The 24,860-nt window shown below is 40.9% G+C and overlaps 2 protein-coding genes across 2 annotated transcripts; both read left to right on the top strand.

Annotated features, from left to right (window-relative positions):
* Positions 1-1,825: 1,825 nt before the first annotated feature.
* Positions 1,826-15,963, top strand: LOC100372425 (uncharacterized). The gene is made up of 6 exons (XM_002735398.3): positions 1,826-1,904; positions 2,378-2,447; positions 4,664-4,774; positions 15,008-15,105; positions 15,538-15,609; positions 15,749-15,963. The coding sequence occupies exons 2-6, from the start codon at positions 2,390-2,392 to the stop codon at positions 15,866-15,868; spliced, it is 459 nt and encodes a 152-aa protein (XP_002735444.1). The 5' UTR covers positions 1,826-1,904; positions 2,378-2,389; the 3' UTR covers positions 15,869-15,963.
* Positions 15,964-18,932: 2,969 nt separating this feature from the next.
* LOC102801902 (uncharacterized) lies at positions 18,933-23,308 on the top strand. Its single transcript, XM_006817321.3, has 6 exons — positions 18,933-19,015; positions 20,280-20,348; positions 20,574-20,684; positions 22,067-22,164; positions 22,579-22,650; positions 22,771-23,308. Exons 2-6 carry the CDS (start codon positions 20,291-20,293, stop codon positions 22,888-22,890), a joined length of 459 nt encoding a protein of 152 aa, XP_006817384.1. The 5' UTR covers positions 18,933-19,015; positions 20,280-20,290; the 3' UTR covers positions 22,891-23,308.
* The last annotated feature ends 1,552 nt before the right edge of the window (positions 23,309-24,860 follow it).

Raw genomic sequence — 24,860 nt, 5'->3', positions numbered from 1 at the left:
GTTCGTTAAGCAAAATAATATGAAGATTACAGTTTTCCTATTAAAGCGTTCACTGTCTTTTACTATGCTATATCAATATTAGCTTGATTCTCCGTCATTAGCAAGTATAATTTGTCAGGACTAAGTTCATTACTGTGATTCTAGACAAAATAAAAGTAGACAAAGTAAAGCTGTGTGAATGGATTGACTATACTGCTGATGATAGAAAACAAAACCGGCAGTGTAACGGCTGCGTAAACGGAAACGATGGCTTTTTTTATTTGGCTTATATCGACAAGCAACAGATTTTCTGTACTCGCTTCCTCGGATGAAGTATCTGTGTCGTCATCGATAAAGTAGTTGATGCGCATAGTTCACCTCATCGTCTTTTCTAACCACTCGCGAGGTTGGTCATAATATTTTGCTTTCATTTTTTTCTTCGCCATTGCGTTAGTGAAATATTGGCTTTAAATAATTTTGTGTTCCTACGATGTCTTGAGTGACATAAATGCTGACATTGGACGTTAGATAAACAGACATTGTCTGCGACAGGAAACTTGTCATTTAATCCGTCCCAAAAATAAACATTATGCAAATTTCAAATTTTAGATAAGCTCGGATGCCGTATCAAGGTTTAAAGAAACCATTTTATAATTTTCTGAAAAATCAAGAACAAAATTAAAAATGTTCTTCTCACTAACTTAATCGATCAGTATTTGACATTTACTGCAATTTGGGTTCTAATGTGAATTACTACCATTGGTCTGATGTGCTTGTCAAATTCCATTAAAATGTTTTAAGGCGCAACTAACGTGTTTCCCAAAGGTTTTACAGAAGCTAGACGCAGTATGAAATATGTTTATGTAGTGGGGATGGGGAAGTAAGATTATAAATATAAAATTGGCATAACCAGCCTATTTTAAAAGTTATTGCAACTGATTAATGATATATATTCTTTTCTAATTTACTTCGATTTATTTTAATTTTATTTCTATTCACGCTTCGATTAAAAAAATGTTCTATGCAAATCAAAATTGTCATAAAATGTAACTCGTGTCGGTTTGTTTATTATGCTCATAATTATGAATACAACTTGTACACAGGCACTGTTCACGCCTGTCAAGTGTTGGCATAGAAACATCATATGTGATCTCAACACCACCAATGTATTAATCATAACTATAATATCTACACTCATCTAGCGATTGGCGGCAGGTAATCGATTTCAACGAACAATGAAACAAATACATACGGTTATTGTGAGAAACAGTTGATACAGAGAATTTTAGAATTGGTGGTAACCATTATGTAAACACCGTTGGTATGTAATAAATTAGCTACAGCAAAGATCATTTGTTTACAAACTAATAACTGAAAACATCAGAGTAACATTTGCGCCTTATGGATAAAAGACATTACACAAATAATACCTACAAATGGGAATCCGAGTTATACCTTTGCGCAAATAGAAAACAAGCAATAAGCAACGAAGGATTGAAGCGTTTCCAAATTTGTTGGGCAGGGCATACATATATTAAGAATTTATTATGAATATAAATTATGCTTTTTTGACACTGTAAACATACCATGTTGTATTTTTCGGTTGGCTGTTCTTTATTTTCAGCTTTATTATAAAAAGTAAGAATGCCTACACATAGTTTTGTTGTAACTACATTCCTATGGTGCACATGGATATAAAAGGGATATATATATCTAAAGACTAGATTGTTTGTGCGCTTGTAAGCGATTATACATTTTCGCTTGCCACCTACTCTTCATAGCTCAACCATCAGGTTCATAGCCTCGTTATTACCCGTGATCTAATGGAATCGTCCACAATTTATGTATAAAAAGGCAAACCCCAGACTGTGCGACATCTATCACATCGTGTCCATTGAACTTGACCTTCGCAGTGAGAAAATCAGGTAAACCCACTGTCATTGTTATTTTAACGAATACCATTGTAATTATATTGCTACAAGTCGTTATTATTCTGACATAGTGATTTACTTTGAAAACAAACTTAATTATTGTGAATAGCTTTACCATTAGATACCACATTTCATATCAGTTTTTTTTTTAGATTTTATCCTTTAATGCATATGAGTGTAACCAATATATTTTTTATTTAGCTAGTCAGTTTAAACTATATTACGTGTTGTTGGGGCATACTTTGAAATCAAAATGTGTGTAGTAAATGTTTGCCTTGTGACGACAAACTACAATATGTGTGCCACAAATTTGCTACAATGCAAAGCAAGAACAAGATACGGGAAGTAATTTTTAACATATCAGATGAATCGTAGCATTTTATTGATTGTCATCGGTAAATCATATACACACGGTACACATAATGATAATGATAATTAAAAAAATATAATTGTATTACTTTTTCCAGTGATATTCGAAAATGGTGACACGTGTTTTAATTCTCGCTCTAGTAGCCGGCCTGTTCAGCAATGTGTCTGGTAAGTTAGTCGGAAAGCCACACGTTTATATATGTCTATACCATTTCATTGGAGATGAAATATTACCGTTGTTAAAGTTGCAATTGGTGTTTTTATAAGCACAATTTCGGTCACCACCTCACTAAATCGATTGATACTATGTAGTGCCCCTACCAGACATAATATGTGATATGGATTCCAATAGTTTTATTTGTCCTTGTAAGTAGTTTAAAACGCGGTGATCGCCGCACCCGTCTTGTTGTGTATATGTGACTCAAAGCGACATATGCAGCGCGTGTGGAATACATTGTCTTACATGAAATTCAAACGACCACTGCCCTTTAAGCTAAGTGGCCAAAACATGGTCACTATTAGGGAGCAATATACATTCACTAAATTCAGTATATATATCAAATATTATATTTCAGAAGATATTCGCTTATTACCTTAACTTATAATGTATCATTACAGTTGCATGTAATATCCATCACGTATATCATGCTAGTTACATGTAATATTGTAACGTAATATTCACCACATATAACATGCTAGTTACATGTAATGTTGTAACGTGGTAATAACAAGGTCGTACATACGAATGTACTCACAATTCATTTACGCAAGTGACAGTGTTTTTAGATATTTTTTTTTCTAAATTTAAATAAAAATAATATATTTGTAAATAATCGTTATTTAAAATTGTTTGCTTATCTACGGAATATATACACTTGTAAATATATCATTAATATGTGTATAATGTTTACTCGTACATAAATTCTGGTTTTAGTAAAAAAAATAACTTAAATAATATATAGGACACAAGACAGCGTTTTGCCAATTTCACCGTGACCATTGACTATTTAACGAAAACAAAATGTCCAACACTTGTAAAGTTGTGAAACATGTTGTTTTGTGTTTCGCTGTGTGTGGAATATAAATGTGTAACATAATTTGTGATTTTTATCATGTCACCACACATCCTCGCCCAAAATTACACCCATTGCTTAAACCGTCTATTGCATTAACTAAGCGGTTTAGTAACCTATCAAGAATTGTAATTGTAAATGCTTCGTTCACTTTGGTTGCCAAGTACCATAATGCGTGAACGTATTTGTAATACTACATCAAAGCCATGTTCATACATTCTGCCTGCTCAGACTTACATATTTAACACGTTTCTGGCATTTCTATAACAAAAGAAACAGTTTTTTATTCGCCCAACTTTCGAAAGTAAAAGGAAACCCCTTAACGGCCACGAGCGTAGGTGCTGACGTCAGGTTACCAAGCGAAATGGAACAAGCAACGAGAAACTGATGGACCAATTACAATGCCGGACTCGTTACTCGTTACCGGCTTCTTGTGGCTTGGTACGCCATGACACTTGAGGCGGGAACCAACCAAGTCAACACTTTTGCACGTACGCGGGAGGTGGTAGTATGTTGTATTATTTGCATATCCCTATCAGCCAATTAGATACGCGCATTTGGCGGCCGATATATTTGCATATTGACTTCTCAGCGTTCTCAGCAGTCAAAAACGTGACATATATCGAAAAACAATCTGACTCTGATTTGAGGTTTGTCGGCATATTCTCGAAGAATCATTTTTAATTTGTGAACAGGTCGCACAACTGTAATATTTTCTGCTCAACACGGTATCTTGTGCATTACTTGGGACGAGTTATGTTCTAACTAATAACTTGAAACCGGGAGATAACCATCGGAGAACACGACTACGTCGGTCGTTTAGGCCGTCGCTGCATCAGGGTTTGTTTACGTTGTATACATACATTTAGTGCTTCTATGTATTTCATCAAGGTAATTTCATTACTCGCTATGTTTGGTTTCATTAAATTGTTCAATTATTCAGAAATGTGTTTTTAGCTTTATATTCGTTGTAACAGTAGTGTGCTGTTTTTTTCTTTTTTTTTTCGTGTCCGCGCGCGTCTTGGAAAAAAATCGCGCTTCTCAAATGTCAAACAGTCACCCGCAGCTAGTTGATGTCTACACTAATCTGAAATTAGACATATATATACGAATCGAATAATACACCAACAACGATAATTAGTATATTTGTTTCCAAATGACAGACAGATGTGGCAGTCAACAATACAAATGCGATACAATGGTCATGAAGAAGTGAGACATTTAGAAAAAAATCAGTAAATTCTAAAGTGACAATGTGTGGAAATCTAGTCATTTGGTGAAATTATTTTAACAAAATACTTTCATTTGCAGGAGAATGCCGCCGAAGGTATTATGAATGCGATGATGGTGGTTGCGTAAGGGAAAACTTAAGATGTGATGGTACTAACCATTGTGCCGACGAATCGGATGAAACTGACTGCGGTATTGTATATTTCTGCTTACATTTCTTACTTATTGTCTATACAACATTAATTAAAGTTTACGTAAACTAAGTCATCGGACAAGGAATGTTTACAGGAAAATAATCAGTTTCAGGAATAAGGAATGTTGTGTCACGGCAACCATACTACGATACAAATAAATAAATAAATAAATAAATAAATAAATAAATAAATAAATAAATAAATAAATAAATAAATAAATAAATAAATAAATAAATAAATAAATAAATAAATAAATAAATAAATAAATAAATAAATTAATTAATTAATTAATTAATTAATGTGTTCACTTCAAATATTTTACGGTGATTATTTTATGCATCTTCATGTTTATTAAACAGCTAAATAGTAATAATAATTGTACATATTTTCAAATTAAGTATGATATATGATATATACGTAAACTCATAATTTGTGATGTAGATATAATAAAATGATCCTTTACATGTTAGTGTCTTAATACGGGAAATATACTCGATGATTATGCAAACATATCTTTATATGAGCAGTTTATGGATAACTGCTCTATAATAATTCACATAAAAAGCAATTGAAATTTATTATAAAATAAACACATACACGTATTCCAACGGTACATCGCTTACCGAGCTGAAGCGGTTGTTTAAATACGGTAAGGCGTGTATCGTCACTTGTATAAGGTGACCTTGCTAGCCATTAAACGATGGTAAGGTGTGTCTCGTCCCTTGTATAAGGAGACCTTGCTAGCCACCGAACGATGGTAAGGTGTGTCTCCCCTTGTACAAGGAGACCTCGCTGGCCACCAAACGATGGTAAGATGTGTCTCATCCCTTGTACAAGGAGACCTCGCTGGCCACCAAACGATGGTAAGGTGTGTCTCGTCCCTTGTATAAGGAGACCTTGCTGGCCACCAAACGATGGTAAGGTGTCTCTCCCCTTGTATAAGTAGACCTTGCTAGCCACCAAACGATGGTAAGGTGTGTCTCCCCTTGTATAAGAAGACCTCGCTGGCCACCAAACGATGGTAAGGTGTGTCTCGTCCCTTGTACAAGGAGACCTCGCTGGCCACCAAATGATGGTAAGGTGTGTCTCATCCCTTGTACAAGGAGACCTCGCTGGCCACCAAATGATGATAAGGTGAGTCTCCCCTTGTATAAGGAGACCTTGCTGGCCACCAAACGATGGTAAGGTGTGTCTCCCCTTGTATAAGGAGACCTTGCTAGCCAACAAATGATGGTAAGGTGTGTCTCGTCCCTTGTATAAGGAGACCTTGCTGGCCACCAAACGATGTTAAGGTGTGTCTCCCCTTGTATAAGGAGACCTCGCTGGCCACCAAACGATGGGAAGGTGTGCCTCCCCTTGTATAAGGAGACCTTGAAAGCCACCAAACGATGGTAAGGTGTGCCTCACCTTGTACAAGGAGACCTTGGTAGCCACCAAACGATGGGAAGGTGTGCCTCCCCTTGTACAAGGAGACCTCGCTGGCCACCAAACGATGGTAAGGTGTGCCTCATCCCTTGTATAAGGAGACCTTGCTAGCCACCAAACGATGGTAAGGTGTGTCTCGTCCCTTGTACAAGGATACCTTGCTAGCCACCAAACAATGGTAAAGTTTGTTTCGTCCCTTGTACAAGGAGACGATGCTAGCCACCAAACGATGGTAAGAGGTATGTCTCCCCTTGTATAAGGAGACCTCGCTGGCCACCAAACGATGGTAAGGTGTGTCTCATCCCTTGTACAAGGAGACCTTGCTAGCCACCAAACGATGGTAAGGTGTGCCTCCCCTTGTACAAGGAGACCTCACTGGCCACCAAACGATGGTAAAGTTTGTTTCGTCCCTTGTACAAGGAGACCTCGCTGGCCACCAAACGATGGTATGGTGTGTCTCGTCCCTTGTATAAGGAGACCTTGCTGGCCACCAAATGATGTTAAGGTGTGTCTCCCCTTGTATAAGGAGACCTCGCTGGCCACCAAACGATGGGAAGGTGTGCCTCCCCTTGTATAAGGAGACCTTGAAAGCCACCAAACGATGGAAAGGTGTGCCTCACCTTGTAAAAGGAGACCTTGCTAGCCACCAAACGATGGGAAGGTGTGCCTCCCCTGGTACAAGGAGACCTCGCTGGCCACCAAACAATGTAAGGTGTGTCTCATCCCTTGTACAAGGAGACCTCGCTGGCCACCAAACGATGATAAGGTGTGTCTCATCCCTTGTATAAGGAGACCTTGCTGGCCACCAAACGATGGTAAATTGTGTCTCCCCTTGTATAAGGAGACCTTGCTAGCCACCAAACGATGGTAAGGTGTGCCTCCCCTTGTACAAGGAGACCTCGCTGGCCACCAAACGATGGTAAAGTTTGTTTCGTCCCTTGTACAAGGAGACCTCGCTGGCCACCAAACGATGGTATGGTGTGTCTCGTCCCTTGTGCAAGGAGACCTCGCTGGCCACCAAACGATGGTAAGGTGTGTCTCCCCTTGTATAAGGAGACGTTGCTGACCACCAAACGATGGTAAGGAGCGTCTCCCCTTGTATAAGGAGACCTTGCTAGCCACCAAATGATGGTAAGGTGTGTCTCGTCCCTTGTATAAGGAGACCTTGCTGGCCACCAAACGATGTTAAGGTGTGTCTCCCCTTGTATAAGGAGACCTCGCTGGCCACCAAACGATGGGAAGGTGTGCCTCCCCTTGTATAAGGAGACCTTGAAAGCCACCAAACGATGGTAAGGTGTGCCTCACCTTGTACAAGGAGACCTTGCTAGCCACCAAACGATGGGAAGGTGTGCCTCCCCTTGTACAAGGAGACCTCGCTGGCCACCAAACGATGTAAGGTGTGTTTCATCCCTTGTACAAGGAGACCTCGCTGGCCACCAAATGATGGTAAGGTGTGTCTCATCCCTTGTATAAGGAGACCTTGCTGGCCACCAAACGATGATAAGGTGTGTCTCCCCTTGTATAAGGAGACCTTGCTAGCCACCAAAAGATGGTAAGGTGTGTCTCGTCCCTTGTATAAGGAGACCTTGCTGGCCACCAAACGATGTTAAGGTGTGTCTCCCCTTGTATAAGGAGACCTCGCTGGCCACCAAACGATGGGAAGGTGTGCCTCACCTTGTATAAGGAGACCTTGAAAGCCACCAAACGATGGTAAGGTGTGCCTCACCTTGTACAAGGAGACCATGGTAGCCACCGAACAATGGGATGGTGTGCCTCCCCTTGTACAAGGAGACCTCGCTGGCCACCAAACGATGGTAAGGTGTGTCTCGTCCCTTGTCCAAGGAGACCTTGCTAGCCACCAAACGATGGTAAGGTGTGACTCCCCTTGTACAAGGAGACCATGCTAGCCACCAAACGATGGTAAGGTATGTCTCATCCCTTGTATAAGGAGACCTTGCTAGCCACCAAACGATGGTAAGGTGTGTCTCGTCCCTTGTACAAGGATACCTTGCTAGCCACCAAACGATGGTAAGGTGTGCCTCCTCTTGTACAAGGAGACCTCACTGGCCACCAAACGATGGTAAGGAGTGCCTCACCTTGTACAAGGAGACCTCGCTGGCCACCAAACGATGGTAATGTGTGTCTCATCCCTTGTATAAGGAGACCTTGTTGGCCACCAAACGATGTTAAGGTGTGTCTCCCCTTGTATAAGGAGACCTCGCTGGCCACCAAACGATGGGAAGGTGTGCCTCCCCTTGTATAAGGAGACCTTGAAAGCCACCAAACGATGGTAAGGTGTGCCTCACCTTGTCCAAGGAGACCTTGGTAGCCACCAAACGATGGGAAGGTGTGCCTCGCCTTGTACAAGGAGACCTCGCTGGCCACCAAACGATGGTAAGGTGTGCCTCATCCCTTGTATAAGGAGACCTTGCTAGCCACCAAACGATGGTAAGGTGTGTCTCGTCCCTTGTACAAGGATACCTTGCTAGCCACCAAACGATGGTAAGGTGTGTCTCCCCTCGTACAAGGAGACGATGCTAGCCACCAAACGATGGTAAGAGGTATGTCTCCCCTTGTATAAGGAGACCTCGCTGGCCACCAAACGATGGTAAGGTGTGTCTCATCCCTTGTACAAGGAGACCTTGCTAGCCACCAAACGATGGTAAGGTGTGCCTCCCCTTGTACAAGGAGACCTCACTGGCCACCAAACGATGGTAAAGTTTGTTTCGTCCCTTGTACAAGGAGACCTCGCTGGCCACCAAACGATGGTATGGTGTGTCTCGTCCCTTGTGCAAGGAGACCTCGCTGGCCACCAAACGATGGTAAGGTGTGTCTCCCCTTGTATAAGGAGACCTTGCTGGCCACCAAATGATGTTAAGGTGTGTCTCCCCTTGTATAAGGAGACCTCGCTGGCCACCAAACGATGGGAAGGTGTGCTTCCCCTTGTATAAGGAGACCTTGAAAGCCACCAAACGATGGTAAGGTGTGCCTCACCTTGTAAAAGGAGACCTTGCTAGCCACCAAACGATGGGAAGGTGTGCCTCCCCTTGTACAAGGAGACCTCGCTGGCCACCAAACGATGTAAGGTGTGTCTCATCCCTTGTACAAGGAGACCTCGCTGGCCACCAAACGATGGTAAGGAGCGTCTCCCCTTGTATAAGGAGACCTTGCTAGCCACCAAATGATGGTAAGGTGTGTCTCGTCCCTTGTATAAGGAGACCTTGCTGGCCACCAAACGATGTTAAGGTGTGTCTCCCCTTGTATAAGGAGACCTCGCTGGCCACCAACGATGGGAAGGTGTGCCTCCCCTTGTATAAGGAGACCTTGAAAGCCACCAAACGATGGTAAGGTGTGCCTCACCTTGTACAAGGAGACCATGGTAGCCACCGAACAATGGGATGGTGTGCCTCCCCTTGTACAAGGAGACCTCACTGGCCACCAAACGATGTAAGGTGTGTCTCATCCCTTGTACAAGGAGACCTCGCTGGCCACCAAATGATGGTAAGGTGTGTCTCATCCCTTGTATAAGGAGACCTTGCTGGCCACCAAACGATGGTAAATTGTTTCTCCCCTTGTATAAGGAGACGTTGCTAGCCACCAAACGATGGTAAGGTGTGTCTCCCCATGTATAAGGAGTCCTCACTGGCCACCAAACGATGGTAAGGTGTGTCTCCCCTTGTACAAGGAGACCTCGCTGGCCACCAAACGATGGTAAGGTGTGTCTCATCCCTTGTACAAGGAGACCTCGCTGGCCACCAAACGATGGTAAGGTGTGTCTTGTCCCTTGTATAAGGAGACCTTGCTGGCCACCAAACGATGGTAAGAGGTATGTCTCCCCTTGTATAAGGAGACCTCGCTGGCCACCAAACGATGGTAAGGTGTGTCTCATCCCTTGTACAAGGAGACCTTGCTAGCCACCAAACGATGGTAAGGTGTGCCTCCCCTTGTACAAGGAGACCTCACTGGCCACCAAACGATGGTAAAGTTTCTTTCGTCCCTTGTACAAGGAGACCTCGCTGGCCACCAAACGATGGTATGGTGTGTCTCGTCCCTTGTGCAAGGAGACCTCGCTGGCCACCAAACGATGGTAAGGTGTGTCTCCCCTTGTATAAGGAGACCTTGCTGGCCACCAAATGATGTTAAGGTGTGTCTCCCCTTGTATAAGGAGACCTCGCTGGCCACCAAACGATGGGAAGGTGTGCTTCCCCTTGTATAAGGAGACCTTGAAAGCCACCAAACGATGGTAAGGTGTGCCTCACCTTGTAAAAGGAGACCTTGCTAGCCACCAAACGATGGGAAGGTGTGCCTCCCCTTGTACAAGGAGACCTCGCTGGCCACCAAACGATGTAAGGTGTGTCTCATCCCTTGTACAAGGAGACCTCGCTGGCCACCAAACGATGGTAAGGAGCGTCTCCCCTTGTATAAAGAGACCTTGCTAGCCACCAAATGATGGTAAGGTGTGTCTCGTCCCTTGTATAAGGAGACCTTGCTGGCCACCAAACGATGTTAAGGTGTGTCTCCCCTTGTATAAGGAGACCTCGCTGGCCACCAAACGATGGGAAGGTGTGCCTCCCCTTGTATAAGGAGACCTTGAAAGCCACCAAACGATGGTAAGGTGTGCCTCACCTTGTACAAAGAGACCATGGTAGCCACCGAACAATGGGATGGTGTGCCTCCCCTTGTACAAGGAGACCTCGCTGGCCACCAAACGATGTAAGGTGTGTCTCATCCCTTGTACAAGGAGACCTCGCTGGCCACCAAATGATGGTAAGGTGTGTCTCATCCCTTGTATAAGGAGACCTTGCTGGCCACCAAACGATGGTAAATTGTTTCTCCCCTTGTATAAGGAGACGTTGCTAGCCACCAAACGATGGTAAGGTGTGTCTCCCCATGTATAAGGAGTCCTCACTGGCCACCAAACGATGGTAAGGTGTGTCTCCCCTTGTACAAGGAGACCTCGCTGGCCACCAAACGATGGTAAGGTGTGTCTCATCCCTTGTACAAGGAGACCTCGCTGGCCACCAAACGATGGTAAGGTGTGTCTTGTCCCTTGTATAAGGAGACCTTGCTGGCCACCAAACGATGGTAAGGTGTGTCTCGTCCCTTGTACAAGGAGACCTTGCTGGCCACCAAACGATGGTAAGGTGTGTCTCGTCCCTTGTACAAGGAGACCTCGCTGGCCACCAAACGATGATAAGGTGTGTCTCCCCTTGTATAAGGAGACCTTGCTGGCCACCAAACGATGATAAGGTGTGTCTCCCCTTGTATAAGGAGACCTTGCTAGCCACCAAAAGATGGTAAGGTGTGTCTCGTCCCTTGTATAAGGAGACCTTGCTGGCCACCAAACGATGTGAAGGTGTGTCTCCCCTTGTATAAGGAGACCTCGCTGGCCACCAAACGATGGGAAGGTGTGCCTCACCTTGTATAAGGAGACCTTGAAAGCCACCAAACGATGGTAAGGTGTGCCTAACCTTGTACAAGGAGACCATGGTAGCCACCGAACGATGGGATGGTGTGCCTCCCCTTGTACAAGGAGACCTCGCTGGCCACCAAACGATGGTAAGGTGTGTCTCGTCCCTTGTATAAGGAGACCTTGCTAGCCACCAAACGATGGTAAGGTGTGTCTCGTCCCTTGTCCAAGGAGACCTTGCTAGCCACCAAACGATGGTAAGGTGTGTCTCCCCTTGTACAAGGAGACCATGCTAGCCACCAAACGATGGTAAGGTATGTCTCATCCCTTGTACAAGGAGACCTTGCTAGCCACCAAACGATGGTAAGGTGTGCCTCCTCTTGTACAAGGAGACCTCACTGGCCACCAAACGATGGTAAGGTGTGCCTCACCTTGTACAAGGAGACCTTGGTAGCCACCAAACGATGGGAAGTTGTGCCTCCCCTTGTACAAGGAGACCTCGCTGGCCACCAAACGATGGTAATGTGTGTCTCATCCCTTGTATAAGGAGACCTTGCTAACCACCAAACGATGGTAAGGTGTGTCTCGTCCCTTGTACAAGGAGACCTTGCTAGCCACCAAACGATGGTAAGGTGTGTCTCCCCTTGTATAAGGAGACCTCGCTGGCCACCAAACGATGGTAAGGTGTGTCTCGTCCCTTGTACAAGGAGACCTCGCTGGCCACCAAACGATGGTAAGGTGTGTCTCGTCCCTTGTACAAGGAGACTTTGCTGGCCACCAAATGATGATAAGGTGTGTCTCATCCCTTGTACAAGGAGACCTTGCTAGCCACCAAACGATGGCAAGGTGTGCCTCCCCTTGTACAAGGAGACCTCGCTGGCCACCAAACGATGGTAAAGTGTGTCTCATCCCTTGTACAAGGAGACCTCGCTGGCCACGAAACGATGGTAAGGTGTGTCTCGTCCCTTGTACAGAGAGACCTCGCTGGCCACCAAACGATGGTAAGGTGTGTCTCCCCTTGTATAAGGAGACCTTGCTGGCCACCAAACGATGGTAAGGTGTGTCTCCCCTTGTATAAGGAGACCTTGCTAGCCACCCAACGATGGTAAGGTGTGTCTCGTCCCTTGTATAAGGAGACCTTGCTGGCCACCAAACGATGTTAAGGTGTGTCTCCCCTTGTATAAGGAGACCTCACTGGCCACCAAACGATGGGAAGGTGTGCCTTCCCTTGTATAAGGAGACCTTGCAAGCCACCAAACAATGGTAAGGTGTGTCTCGTCCCTTGTATAAGGAGACCTTGCAAGCCACCAAACGATGGTAAGGTGTGTCTCGTCCCTTGTATAAGGAGACCTCGCTGGCCACCAAACGATGGTAAGATGTGTCTCATCCCTTGTACAAGGAGACCTTGCTAGCCACCAAACGATGGTAAGGTGTGTCTCGTCCCTTGTCCAAGGAGACCTTGCTAGCCACCAAACGATGGTAAGGTGTGTCTCCCCTTGTACAAGGAGACCATGCTAGCCACCAAACGATGGTAAGGTATGTCTCATCCCTTGTACAAGGAGACCTTGCTAGCCACCAAACGATGGTAAGGTGTGCCTCCTCTTGTACAAGGAGACCTCACTGGCCACCAAACGATGGTAAGGTGTGCCTCACCTTGTACAAGGAGACCTTGGTAGCCACCAAACGATGGGAAGTTGTGCCTCCCCTTGTACAAGGAGACCTCGCTGGCCACCAAACGATGGTAATGTGTGTCTCATCCCTTGTATAAGGAGACCTTGCTAACCACCAAACGATGGTAAGGTGTGTCTCGTCCCTTGTACAAGGAGACCTTGCTAGCCACCAAACGATGGTAAGGTGTGTCTCCCCTTGTATAAGGAGACCTCGCTGGCCACCAAACGATGGTAAGGTGTGTCTCGTCCCTTGTACAAGGAGACCTCGCTGGCCACCAAACGATGGTAAGGTGTGTCTCGTCCCTTGTACAAGGAGACTTTGCTGGCCACCAAATGATGATAAGGTGTGTCTCATCCCTTGTACAAGGAGACCTTGCTAGCCACCAAACGATGGCAAGGTGTGCCTCCCCTTGTACAAGGAGACCTCGCTGGCCACCAAACGATGGTAAAGTGTGTCTCATCCCTTGTACAAGGAGACCTCGCTGGCCACGAAACGATGGTAAGGTGTGTCTCGTCCCTTGTACAGAGAGACCTCGCTGGCCACCAAACGATGGTAAGGTGTGTCTCCCCTTGTATAAGGAGACCTTGCTGGCCACCAAACGATGGTAAGGTGTGTCTCCCCTTGTATAAGGAGACCTTGCTAGCCACCCAACGATGGTAAGGTGTGTCTCGTCCCTTGTATAAGGAGACCTTGCTGGCCACCAAACGATGTTAAGGTGTGTCTCCCCTTGTATAAGGAGACCTCACTGGCCACCAAACGATGGGAAGGTGTGCCTTCCCTTGTATAAGGAGACCTTGCAAGCCACCAAACAATGGTAAGGTGTGTCTCGTCCCTTGTATAAGGAGACCTTGCAAGCCACCAAACGATGGTAAGGTGTGTCTCGTCCCTTGTATAAGGAGACCTCGCTGGCCACCAAACGATGGTAAGATGTGTCTCATCCCTTGTACAAGGAGACCTTGCTAGCCACCAAACGATGGTAAGGTGTGCCTCCCCTTGTACAAGGAGACCTCGCTGGCCACCAAACGATGGTAAAGTGTGTCTCGTCCCTTGTACAAGGAGACCTCGCTGGCCACCAAACGATGGTAAGGTGTGTCTCGTCCCATGTACAAGGAGACCTCGCTGGCCACCAAACGATGGTAAGGTGTGTCTCGTCCCTTGTACAAGGAGACCTCGCTGGCCACCAAACGATGGTAAGGTGTGTCTCATCCCTTGTATAAGGAGACCTCGCTGGCCACCAAACAATGGTAAGGTGTGTCTCGTCCCTTGTACAAGGAGATCTCGCTGGCCACCAAATGATGGTAAGGTGTGTCTCGTCCCTTGTACAAGGAGATCTCGCTGGCCACCAAACGATGTTCTTGCCATCGTTTAGGTATACTATAAATAGTAACATAGATATTAATGTCGCTATGTATGCCATGATATTGTATATCTAATTATTTACTTAATCAACCAAACTGATTTACTCCCAATTGACACTGTGAAAGCTAAGGTAAATAAACAAATGCATGGAATAATGAATATTAATTTTGTGATAGCAAACGTACAACGTGTCACAACTGTTGAATGGTTACTGTTGAATGGTTAATGGTTACTGCTGGTGATAATGGTGCAGTTATTTAAAACTTTATTTCTGAATGTGAAAACTTGCTGGTTATAAATATGTACACATCACGTAATGTTTATTCATTTACTCACACTAAATTATTTTGCACATATATAATATAGGACAGATATGTAACGAATGCACCTACCAATACGACGAGGATTACCCTGACTACTTTGGCTGTCCCAGTTACGCCCGTCCTAATTATTGCTACAAAGATGTAAGTACAAAACATGTGCGGACATCATTGTCTGGGACTGACCACATCATTAGATCCGCCATTTCCGTTCATCCTCGTTCGTATCTACTGTTATGGTTACTACAGTCGTTTTCGAACCTACATATCAACCACAACATAACTAGGCAGGAACATTTTAGATATGCAGTAACGCAGCAATCGGAAAAGTGTGCAGTCTCTCGTGCTGAGTACGCACAATATAGTAACCGTGAAGCAATGTCGAACAAGCTGCTTACACGCTGCTGAAGTAATTAAACATGGTATCAACAAATGGTTTATTTATAAGTCAATCGTCAATCGTCAATCAAGATGTGAATATATTGTGTTGTGACTTTCTAACTTTTCTCCGAATAACAAACAAATTTGAAGCAGACACTAATACAAATTTATTCCATTTTGTTTGTCTACATACAGGAAATCTGCTCCACTGTATACACCAAGACATCCAGTGGTACAACTATCGAACAAGGATGCATGAAAAGCACGGTGAGAAGTATATTGTTGCATAATTTCTGTGTTTCAACTATGTATACGTATGCTTCAGCATCTACTTATTAACAACCATAAAATGATGTCCATTAAAATAAATATAATGAAAAATGTTTTTTTTTTCGTACACGCACAGGACTGCAACACGGCAACTGGAAATAACGACGCCAGCTGTGCTGAAGGTAATCCCATTGCTGGTGACGATGGAACAACTTGTACATTCTGTTGTGATGCCGTGTACTGCAATGATGAATAGGTTTTGTGCAATCGTTGCATTTCGAATGTTTAGCTATGTATTATAGTTAACGACATTTAAATAAATCCATGCATATATTTGTGCGTCAAAATAGAGTTGTTGCTGGTGGTGTTAGTTATTTGCTACATTTTTCAATAAGTTTCAATAAGGGGACAACACTGCCACAGTCACCCGCAGTCATCTTGCGAGATATTTCACAATTCATGACATACATGAACGAACCGAGGGCGAATGCTTATATAGGTCTAATTGTGCAATACGAAGAGGTATACCCAACTATGGCGGTGGTTATCGCTATCAATTTTATCAACTTAATTTTGAATGACGTTCTGAAACACAACAACACAGTCATATTAATGCGATAAATCATTCAAAACATTGCACTCAGTACTGTGGTTTAATGTAATGACCCTGTAAGTAGCTATCTGTTACAGATACATTGAGATGGGCAACACCGATATATGTAAAATCGTCTCAACCGAGGCAATTTTTTATATAATAATAATAATAATAATAATAATGCCGTACTTGTGCACGAACGAGCGAGCCACTGCACTGTTGACGTCGTTTGCGTGATTCTGAAGAATACATTATTATTTTCGTGCATCTCTTTTGAACCCTCAATACCCGAGAGTCACAATGTTTGTCATTACGTCATGTAAATAGCGTCACACAATTTGCTCATTTTAGTTAATGGTAAGAATTTTCCGTATAGGTTTTTATCTGCACTTAGATCGACAAATCAAAACGACGTAATCCGATATTGAAATGGTGGTATAATATAATATGGTGTATATCATCTTACACCTCAATTGTATGCCAGGACGTGTACGCAATTTGACCCATGACCTCAAAGTTATCGCACTCATAATTTTCTCATACTACTGGAAATACTAATGGTAATACTAAATATAAAATCTAAATACAAAAACACTTGTAAAAAACAAATTTAAAATAATAGATACATATATCTGACACATTGTTAGAATTTTTTTGTTTTGTTTCCTCTTTTTCGTTTTGGCAACTCGGATTTTTTAATTTTGTCTGTTAGCTGTTAAACCTGTCAGTCGGGAAAGCTAAAAAGCCGTATCATCTGTATCTGAATGATGTCAACATTGCAGCGACACTAATCCCGGTAATTTTATTTTGAATTCTTGTACACAGGTGATGCTAATCATAATTAATTATGTAACTGAGTGACGGGAATCGACAGTCATCCGTCTACACGTCTGCTAAATAGGTAACAGTGGTCTGCAGTAACATTTAGTATCACTGCCCGTTGTCACTGTCAAGCAAATGAAAACCGCCGAGCAAATCGACAACGTCACAGAATTGCCATTGCAATATAATATGATGATTTTGTTGAAATATTTAGTTTAATACTGTTCCAGAATAGAGGTTTCTAGAGTCAATCAAGCGATAAAACGTGATATTTTATCAAATAGTTGGGTATAAATCTAACATATATATGCCACAAAGTGAACAAATACAATAAATTCCCTGGGATTTTTTTTTTCAAACATATTTCAATGAATGTTTCTAAAAAGGGATGGAATTAGCACACGCGCAGTATGAATGCATGTAACAATTATGGCCTACACATACTGCGTGCGTGGACAGAACAAATCCATTCGTACAGGCCAACTAAATCAGGAACCACAAGTTGTTATTTTCCACAATTTGTTGGTGGTGTATAATACCATCATTTAACTACTTACAAGCAGAACTAAATGCCGTTGCTCAAAATGTTATATGCACCTTATTTATCTAGTTTTGTTCATGCAGATCTAATTATCATTTTGTATACCAGAAGAAGGAGTCGTCATTGGAATATGCCAATGACGTAAAGATGACGTAGATGAGTGTGAAATTCCTGTTTTTTGCAGTGGGTCAACCATCCTCTATAATATTGTAAATTACAACTGACAGATAATTACAGACCCATTTAAATTAAAGAAATTAATGGTGATTTGCAATGACGTTAAATGTAATGTTTTTTGTCAGTCGTTTTGTTTCACTTTCATCTTTCTTTGAATGTTTCTAGTAGTGTAAAACGTGTTTGCATGTCTTTCGTGAACAGGAAACAATACAAACGATTACATTAAGACGATTCCCTCCAATCTTTACATCTATCTTATGTAATAGTTTCCACACTGGTCAAAACTTTATGCTGCGAACAAGCACATAACCGAACTTGAGCTTGGGTTATGACATGGCTATAATAGCGAACTGATTAATATGCAGATTACACAGAACAGCGACCGGACAAACTAGCTCATTTCACTCAAATATATATATTGTGAAACAAAACAATAAGATATATGTACGATAGAATATCTCTTTGACAACTTGTGTCATTTCTTTTCTGACTGGTTTATGTTGATATTCATATCTAGTATATTTGACACATATATAAAGAAAATAGATGTATTGATGATGTATTTTCTTTCTAAAAGCTTAGTGATATTATTGCTGGGTATAGACCGTCCAGGTTAGTTTTACCCGACTGATTAGATGAATGACGGTGAGATGGAAATATTATGCTTCTTTATTTGTACACAGATCTTTAACTGTGCCGTATGAATGTGTTCGCTATATACCGAAGAGCACAATAGGAAACAACTTCAAACCTGGCCCACATGTCTGCCCACAGGGCAAAGGGCCATTTCAGTGACAACTGCTATACATAGATACATCGGCTTTATTGAAAATGTCTTATTTTTTTAAGATGCCTTGTAATCAGTCATATCTGTCTTGATCATATAATACCTTACCAGCACAGATTGTCGCTTCTTTCATTCGTAACATATAAAGTGTGTGCAATAACTGATCATTTACACGTATTTGTGATACTGGGAATTGAACGAGCCGTCTGTCTGATTAATATGTCTAGCTGTTGCGTTATGAATGAGTCACATAACATAATGTGGTTACTAATATTTGTTGAGCAATGAGGAATTGAATGCTGTTGCCCGGAAATATAACCTTTCAGAGAAAAATAGTAATACTGTTTTGTTTGTTCTCAGCCATTCATAAAAAAACACATTATTTGCTTTACACCGCGGAGCAAACGAACACACAATCATTTATTATTAACAAACGTTTCCAGTGTCGAGAGCGTAGTTGAAGAGCCCAATACGTTAATACGTAAGTACAATTACTGAAAATCGCATATGATTAGCAAGTCATCACGTCCGGTTTGGTTCAGTCAATATCATGCATAATGTCAGCTACATCATTTGTGTTTCCCGACAAGTAACGCATTAGTGCAAAATTGATGTATATTTGCAGTAATTGAGTGTGTTTATTGTTCGTGCATGGCTAAAGGTCTCATTTGATAATATTTACTGACATATACATCTTATATTTGACGTAGGGTGAATTTGCATGCTATATACACATGTTTTAGTTACAGTAAATAAAACACAAGAAAATGAAACACGAAAAAAACATTTATAACTACTTTTGGATTGGGGCGACACAGTTCAGGATAATTCGTGAATGTCACTGTCATAGTCATGAGCACATCGCTGTGTGTGCACAGAACACATAGTTATGTTGACCCACAATGCTTTATTTAGGTTTGTAGTATCTTTTCATAATTTCACAGCGAAAACGTTTTCAAGGTGACATATATTATAAATCATTGAAAATTTTGTATCAGTGTCGGGTAAATTTACTGTCTGTGCATATTAAATTTACCGAGGGGTAGTTTCACCTGTAATCTAATGGAATAGTCCAAAATAAACAAGAATGTATAAAAAGGCAAAACAGGACTGCGTAACAGTCATCACATCGCGTCTATTGATTTGCAGTGTAAACATCAGGTAAACAAACTTCCGTTGTTTTATATTAATTACGATTACGTTATATTTGAGATAGCATAATTCAACGAAGCTGCTCATCTAAACCTGCTCACAAATAATTGTACTGGGGCAGGTAAAATTGTGTGCTATTTCCTTTGAGTTGGGAAACACTTTTCCAAAAACCTTGTGGGAGAAGGCCAGAGCTTTTGGCTGGAAAAAAAACTAAATTAGGCGGAACACCAATTGCTAACTGGACAGGTTATAAAAAGATTCCCTGTTTTTATTTTAAATTAGTCAGTCCAACTTTTTAGAATTTTAAAATCCTTGTGAAAAAGCTGTTTAAGGTCTATTGAAACTCTGTCGTGTTCTTTCAAACAAACTTAATTCATTGTGAGTAGCTCCACTTTAAAATATAAAATTTCATACTATAATATCAGTTGTCTTTCTTGATTCTACTGTGTCATGCATATTAGTGTAACTAACCCGATGACAACATCAGATGGATTATAAGAGTAATGTTCTTTGTCTTTGTCAATTAATTACGTGCTTATAAAATACATGATGTCAGATGATGAAATGAATGAATAATTGTATTGTATTTTCAGTATTTCCGAATATGGTGACACGCGTTTTACTTTTGGTTCTAGTAGTTGGTCTGTTCAGAAATGTACGTGGTAAGTTTACAGGACATTTACAGATTATTATATTTCAAGTTCATAATTATTTTTTAAGTGGTCATTGTTCTTGTGAATCAATTGGTACTATGTAGTGCCCTGGCCTAACAGGTATAACGTTTCCTATGTATATAATCAATAATGTTAGTGGCCTTTGCAAATTGTCTGTGCAATTGTCTTATTATTGCGAAATATTGTAAACAAAATGGGAAATCTCATTTGCAGGAGAATGCTCACCAAGAGATTATACATGCGACGATGGTGGCTGTGTAAGAGGCTACTTCAGATGTGATGGTATTCAAAATTGTAACGACAATTCGGATGAAACTGACTGCGGTATTGTATTCTTTATTTGAACATTTCTTACATCGTGATTGGTACGATAGTTTGTTTCGTGCTTTTATGATAAAACCCGCATTAAATTCAGTATTATATCATTTCATTTTTACATGTAGTAAAACACCTCTGACTGATATTTGTATAACTTACTTAAAAACAATTTGTCTTTATTTTAAATGTGTTTTGTTAAAACACGACAACCACAATATTCCAGTGACGGCAATGAATAAATCAATTAAAAAACACAAACTAAAATAAAAAAATATTTGATTTCCATTGAATTAATTTAATTGATTAAATAATTATTACAATGAAAAACTGGTCGTATGTGAGGCATGTAGAGTTCGTCAAAATGAATAACCGTGTCTCTGACAAGATTGAATGAAGATATACATCTACTTACCTGTTATACAGCAATTTTGTAATGAACAGAAAAAAATGTGTGTTCGATATTTACATACCACGTGGTAACAAATTGATGAGTACAATAAATATATTCATCACACACTTCTGTTTGGTCTTGCCCTATACTGAAGGAAAAGTACGCTACACTTTTCCTTATATCACTCTAAGTGCGTGCTTTCAGCCCTAATGTCAAATTTTGTGCAATGATTTTTAGTGCATCAACATTCGTGGGTAAATGTTTTGTGTTACAATAAATTCACATATCAGTCGACCTGATTAATATTTATATACATATATCCCTATTTGCTGGAAATAGCTCGATTAATGTTTCTTGCTCAAACATACAACTGCAGTACAGAGAAATCATGGGTGTGCAATTATGTGTGTGTAAAATTAAATGACGTTTACTGTAACGCATTCATTTGGCTCGCATTCTTAGTCTTTGTTGGGGTTTTGAAACTGAAACATATTTTAGAATTTGTACATTTCCAGTGTGGTTAATTGTTGACTTTGTTAAACAATGTCTTTCAAAATTGAATTTAGAAAGCCATAACAGCAAAGAAAGGTTAAGGTTAAACTTGTTTGACCAATCAATTTTCAAGCCATATTTATTTGACTAGAAGACTTTTGAACTATGTGAAAAATCTACACAATGAATAAATGCACAAAACCCAAAATAGATGCCCATGTGTTTATTATACAATGATGGTAAACATCGAAATATTTATTTAACCAGCTTACTTGTAAGCTTTTTTTCCTAATTGAAATAAATTTGAAAAACTCAAATTACCGAAATGTGTGTATAATCTCCCCAACAATGGGATATGGTTGGAATAACTCAAAACTAATCTATACCGACACTCATTAGTAATTTTTTTTAAGTTTCTCGATGTGTCAAGTTGCTTTTTATACAAGTATACATAAAAACGCGTAATGTCTATCTATACACTCACACTAAATCACTTGTTCTACAGGACAGAAATGTTATGAATGCACCTACCAATACGACGAAGATTACCCCGATTACTTTGGTTGCCCCAGTTACTCCCGTCCTAATTATTGCTACAGAGATGTAAGTAACAAATATCAATTTGCAGGTTTCACTGTCACATGACTTTTATGTCCACAATTTGCGTTAATCATCGTAGCAAGCAGCCTTGTAATCACTTATTCTTAACAGGCTAGACCATACGCCAAACCTCGAGCTGGTTTGTTGATTTGAAATTACTTTTTTCATTCAGACAAATCTACAGTCTGTTGTTAATGTGGATTTACACGAGCAAATGACCGTTCGTACTATGAGGCAATTGCGCACAGATCGGCACAGACTGCTGGATATCAAAAAAATGATTTACTACTGAGTCTGTTGTTGTTTCCCATCAGGATGTGATTATATAGATGTCATTGTATTTGGTGTTGAGACTTTATTTCTTTTTTTTCTGAAACAAACACTAATACGAATTACTTTTTGTTTGTCTACATACAGGAAATCTGCTCCACTGTATACACCAAGACAGCAAGTGGTACAACTATCGAACAAGGTTGCATGATAAGCACGGTATGTGGTATATTCTTGCATAATCTCTACGTATATGTGTTTGTACATATAAATAACAACCACTAACTTGCATTAAAATATATGAAATACAAACTGAATGAAATGTTACATTTCATACAGGTCTGCAACACGGCAACTGGAAATAACGACGCCAGCTGTGCCGAAGGTAATCCCATTGCTGGTGATGATGGGACAACTTGTACATTCTGTTGTGATGATGAGTACTGCAATAATGAATAAGTTCTGTGCAATCGTTGTATTTCACATCTTGAGTTATGTATTTTTTGTTGGCGACAGTTAAATAAACCTATATGCCATACAGTTGTTTGTGCAATATGTGCGTTACCATATATTTGCTAGTGGTAGTGTTTGTTAGTTTGCTGAATTATTTCCTCAATTTGTCAACGTTACGTCATCACACATCTGATACAAATCTACTGGAAAATGAATCAATTTTTTTATTTCTTACACTTAAACTACTTCTACATGGCACGTGAGAATAGATGCCAGCTGTCACGCTGATAATCCCATTGCTGGGGATTATGGGACGACTGTGTACTGCAAAAGTGGATAAGTTTCGTGCAATCGTTACATTTTGAATATTTAGCTATGTATATAAGTTGACGACATTCAAATAAATCCATATGGTGTGCATTTATTTGTGCGTTAAAATATATTTGTTGCTGGTAGTGTCGAGTTTTTTTTCGAAGTAAGGACGAAAAATATTGCCGCAATCGGGTATCCTGCGCAATATATTCGAAGTCATGACATATATGAATGAGGCGGAGGCGAGTGCTTCATGTTCTTATTGTACAATATTGTCACACGCAACGTAATATTACCGTAATTGGTATAGTACAGGTGTGATGGTTCAAATACCAAAATGGCACCAGTAACAGAAGACTTCCCTTGCGGCGATGATAAAATACGCACACGGAGCCAACAGATGAGGTTTCAACTGGTACTGGTATTATTATACTCTGCAAACATCAAGTACAATAACGCGGTAAAACTCCACTACTCCAATGACTAGATACTTAAACTCCAATACAATTCAACGAGATCTCCGATCTGATCTCAGTGCTGAACAACTCCCCTATATATACCCACACTGTCTATACATATACCATTACATAAGCATACATAATGAGTCTGGAATTTACTACAAATTTCTAGAATGTTCCATTACCTTCTATTGCCTCCTACATTGTTCTATTACCTATTCAACCAGTTTCTAAAAATTCCACCCAGACACAGTACGGTTCTAGAACATTCTCAGTCACACGGAAGTGGTAAACAAGTCGTATGCGACAAATATCTTAACGATCGACTACTTGGGTTGCAATGTCTTTTTCAAGTTATGTTTCTATCTCAGAAAACTAAAATAATTCAATCGGTAATTATATTCAGGTTATAATATATTCATGTTCCGGGATAATTTCTAGAATGTTGTTAGAAGACCCGGGTGAATGAATCTGAACTTTTAGAACACTGAAAATAACACGTTTGACCCCATAGACCACATCGTCATTCAGTGGTGGTATCGCTGGCAGAGGGGCCGACTGCCCCCTCGAACAAATGTAGGGGGGGGGGGCGTCGTGCCGCCAATCAAGTTGTGTCTCTTCGTGTCAGGAAATGGCGTTTCAGAGGGTCACTTCACTATATTACTAGCGCGTCTTTTGCTGTTATTATGAATTTCCCGCAAATTGACCATTTAAACAAGATTGCGGTTGAATGACAAACGTTGTATTCCCTACTGTTTTGCGATTGTATTTGCTAGATTATTTGATTGAACGCAGCATTTACAGTTCAGTCAAAATCTAAAGTTCGTTGGCATATCGTTGTTACAGTAACAATGTCGGCGCCGGTGGTCTCACGTCAATGTGCAAGTTAGACAAAAAAACATGATCATTTGAATACGTGCCTTCCAAGTTTGAAAGAAATCGACCATACATAACGACACTGAAAATCAGAGAGAGAGAGATACACAAGGCTCATTGGCGATCCGCTCCGATCAAAAATACTTTTCCGCTGTTGCCATGGTAGGACATTAATGAGAAGCTAACGTAGCTTTATAACTAAAACCTGGACCCTATATATAAAGTTCGAAAGAGCAATTAGTCTTCCGAAGTCACTTCACTTCATTATTAGCACATATTATTCTGTTATCATATTGGTTGATTATTTGAAAGTGATTCATTCAAAGTGCG

The sequence above is a fragment of the Saccoglossus kowalevskii genome, chromosome 17 (assembly GCF_978046115.1).
Source record: "Saccoglossus kowalevskii chromosome 17, keSacKowa6.1, whole genome shotgun sequence".
In the NCBI taxonomy this organism is placed as follows: domain Eukaryota; kingdom Metazoa; phylum Hemichordata; class Enteropneusta; family Harrimaniidae; genus Saccoglossus; species Saccoglossus kowalevskii.
The sequence above is the reverse complement of the archived record's forward strand: the minus strand, read 5'-3'. Positions and strand labels throughout refer to the sequence as shown.

Coding starts and splice junctions, on each gene's coding strand:
- LOC100372425 (XM_002735398.3), top strand. CDS start 2,390: ATGGTGACACGTGTTTTAATTCTCGCTCTAGTAGCCGGCCTGTTCAGC. Junction 15,106..15,537: donor CTAATTATTGCTACAAAGAT/GTAAGTACAAAA, acceptor GTCTACATACAG/GAAATCTGCTCCACTGTATA. Junction 15,610..15,748: donor AAGGATGCATGAAAAGCACG/GTGAGAAGTATA, acceptor GTACACGCACAG/GACTGCAACACGGCAACTGG.
- LOC102801902 (XM_006817321.3), top strand. CDS start 20,291: ATGGTGACACGCGTTTTACTTTTGGTTCTAGTAGTTGGTCTGTTCAGA. Junction 20,685..22,066: donor TTCGGATGAAACTGACTGCG/GTATTGTATTCT, acceptor CTTGTTCTACAG/GACAGAAATGTTATGAATGC. Junction 22,651..22,770: donor AAGGTTGCATGATAAGCACG/GTATGTGGTATA, acceptor CATTTCATACAG/GTCTGCAACACGGCAACTGG.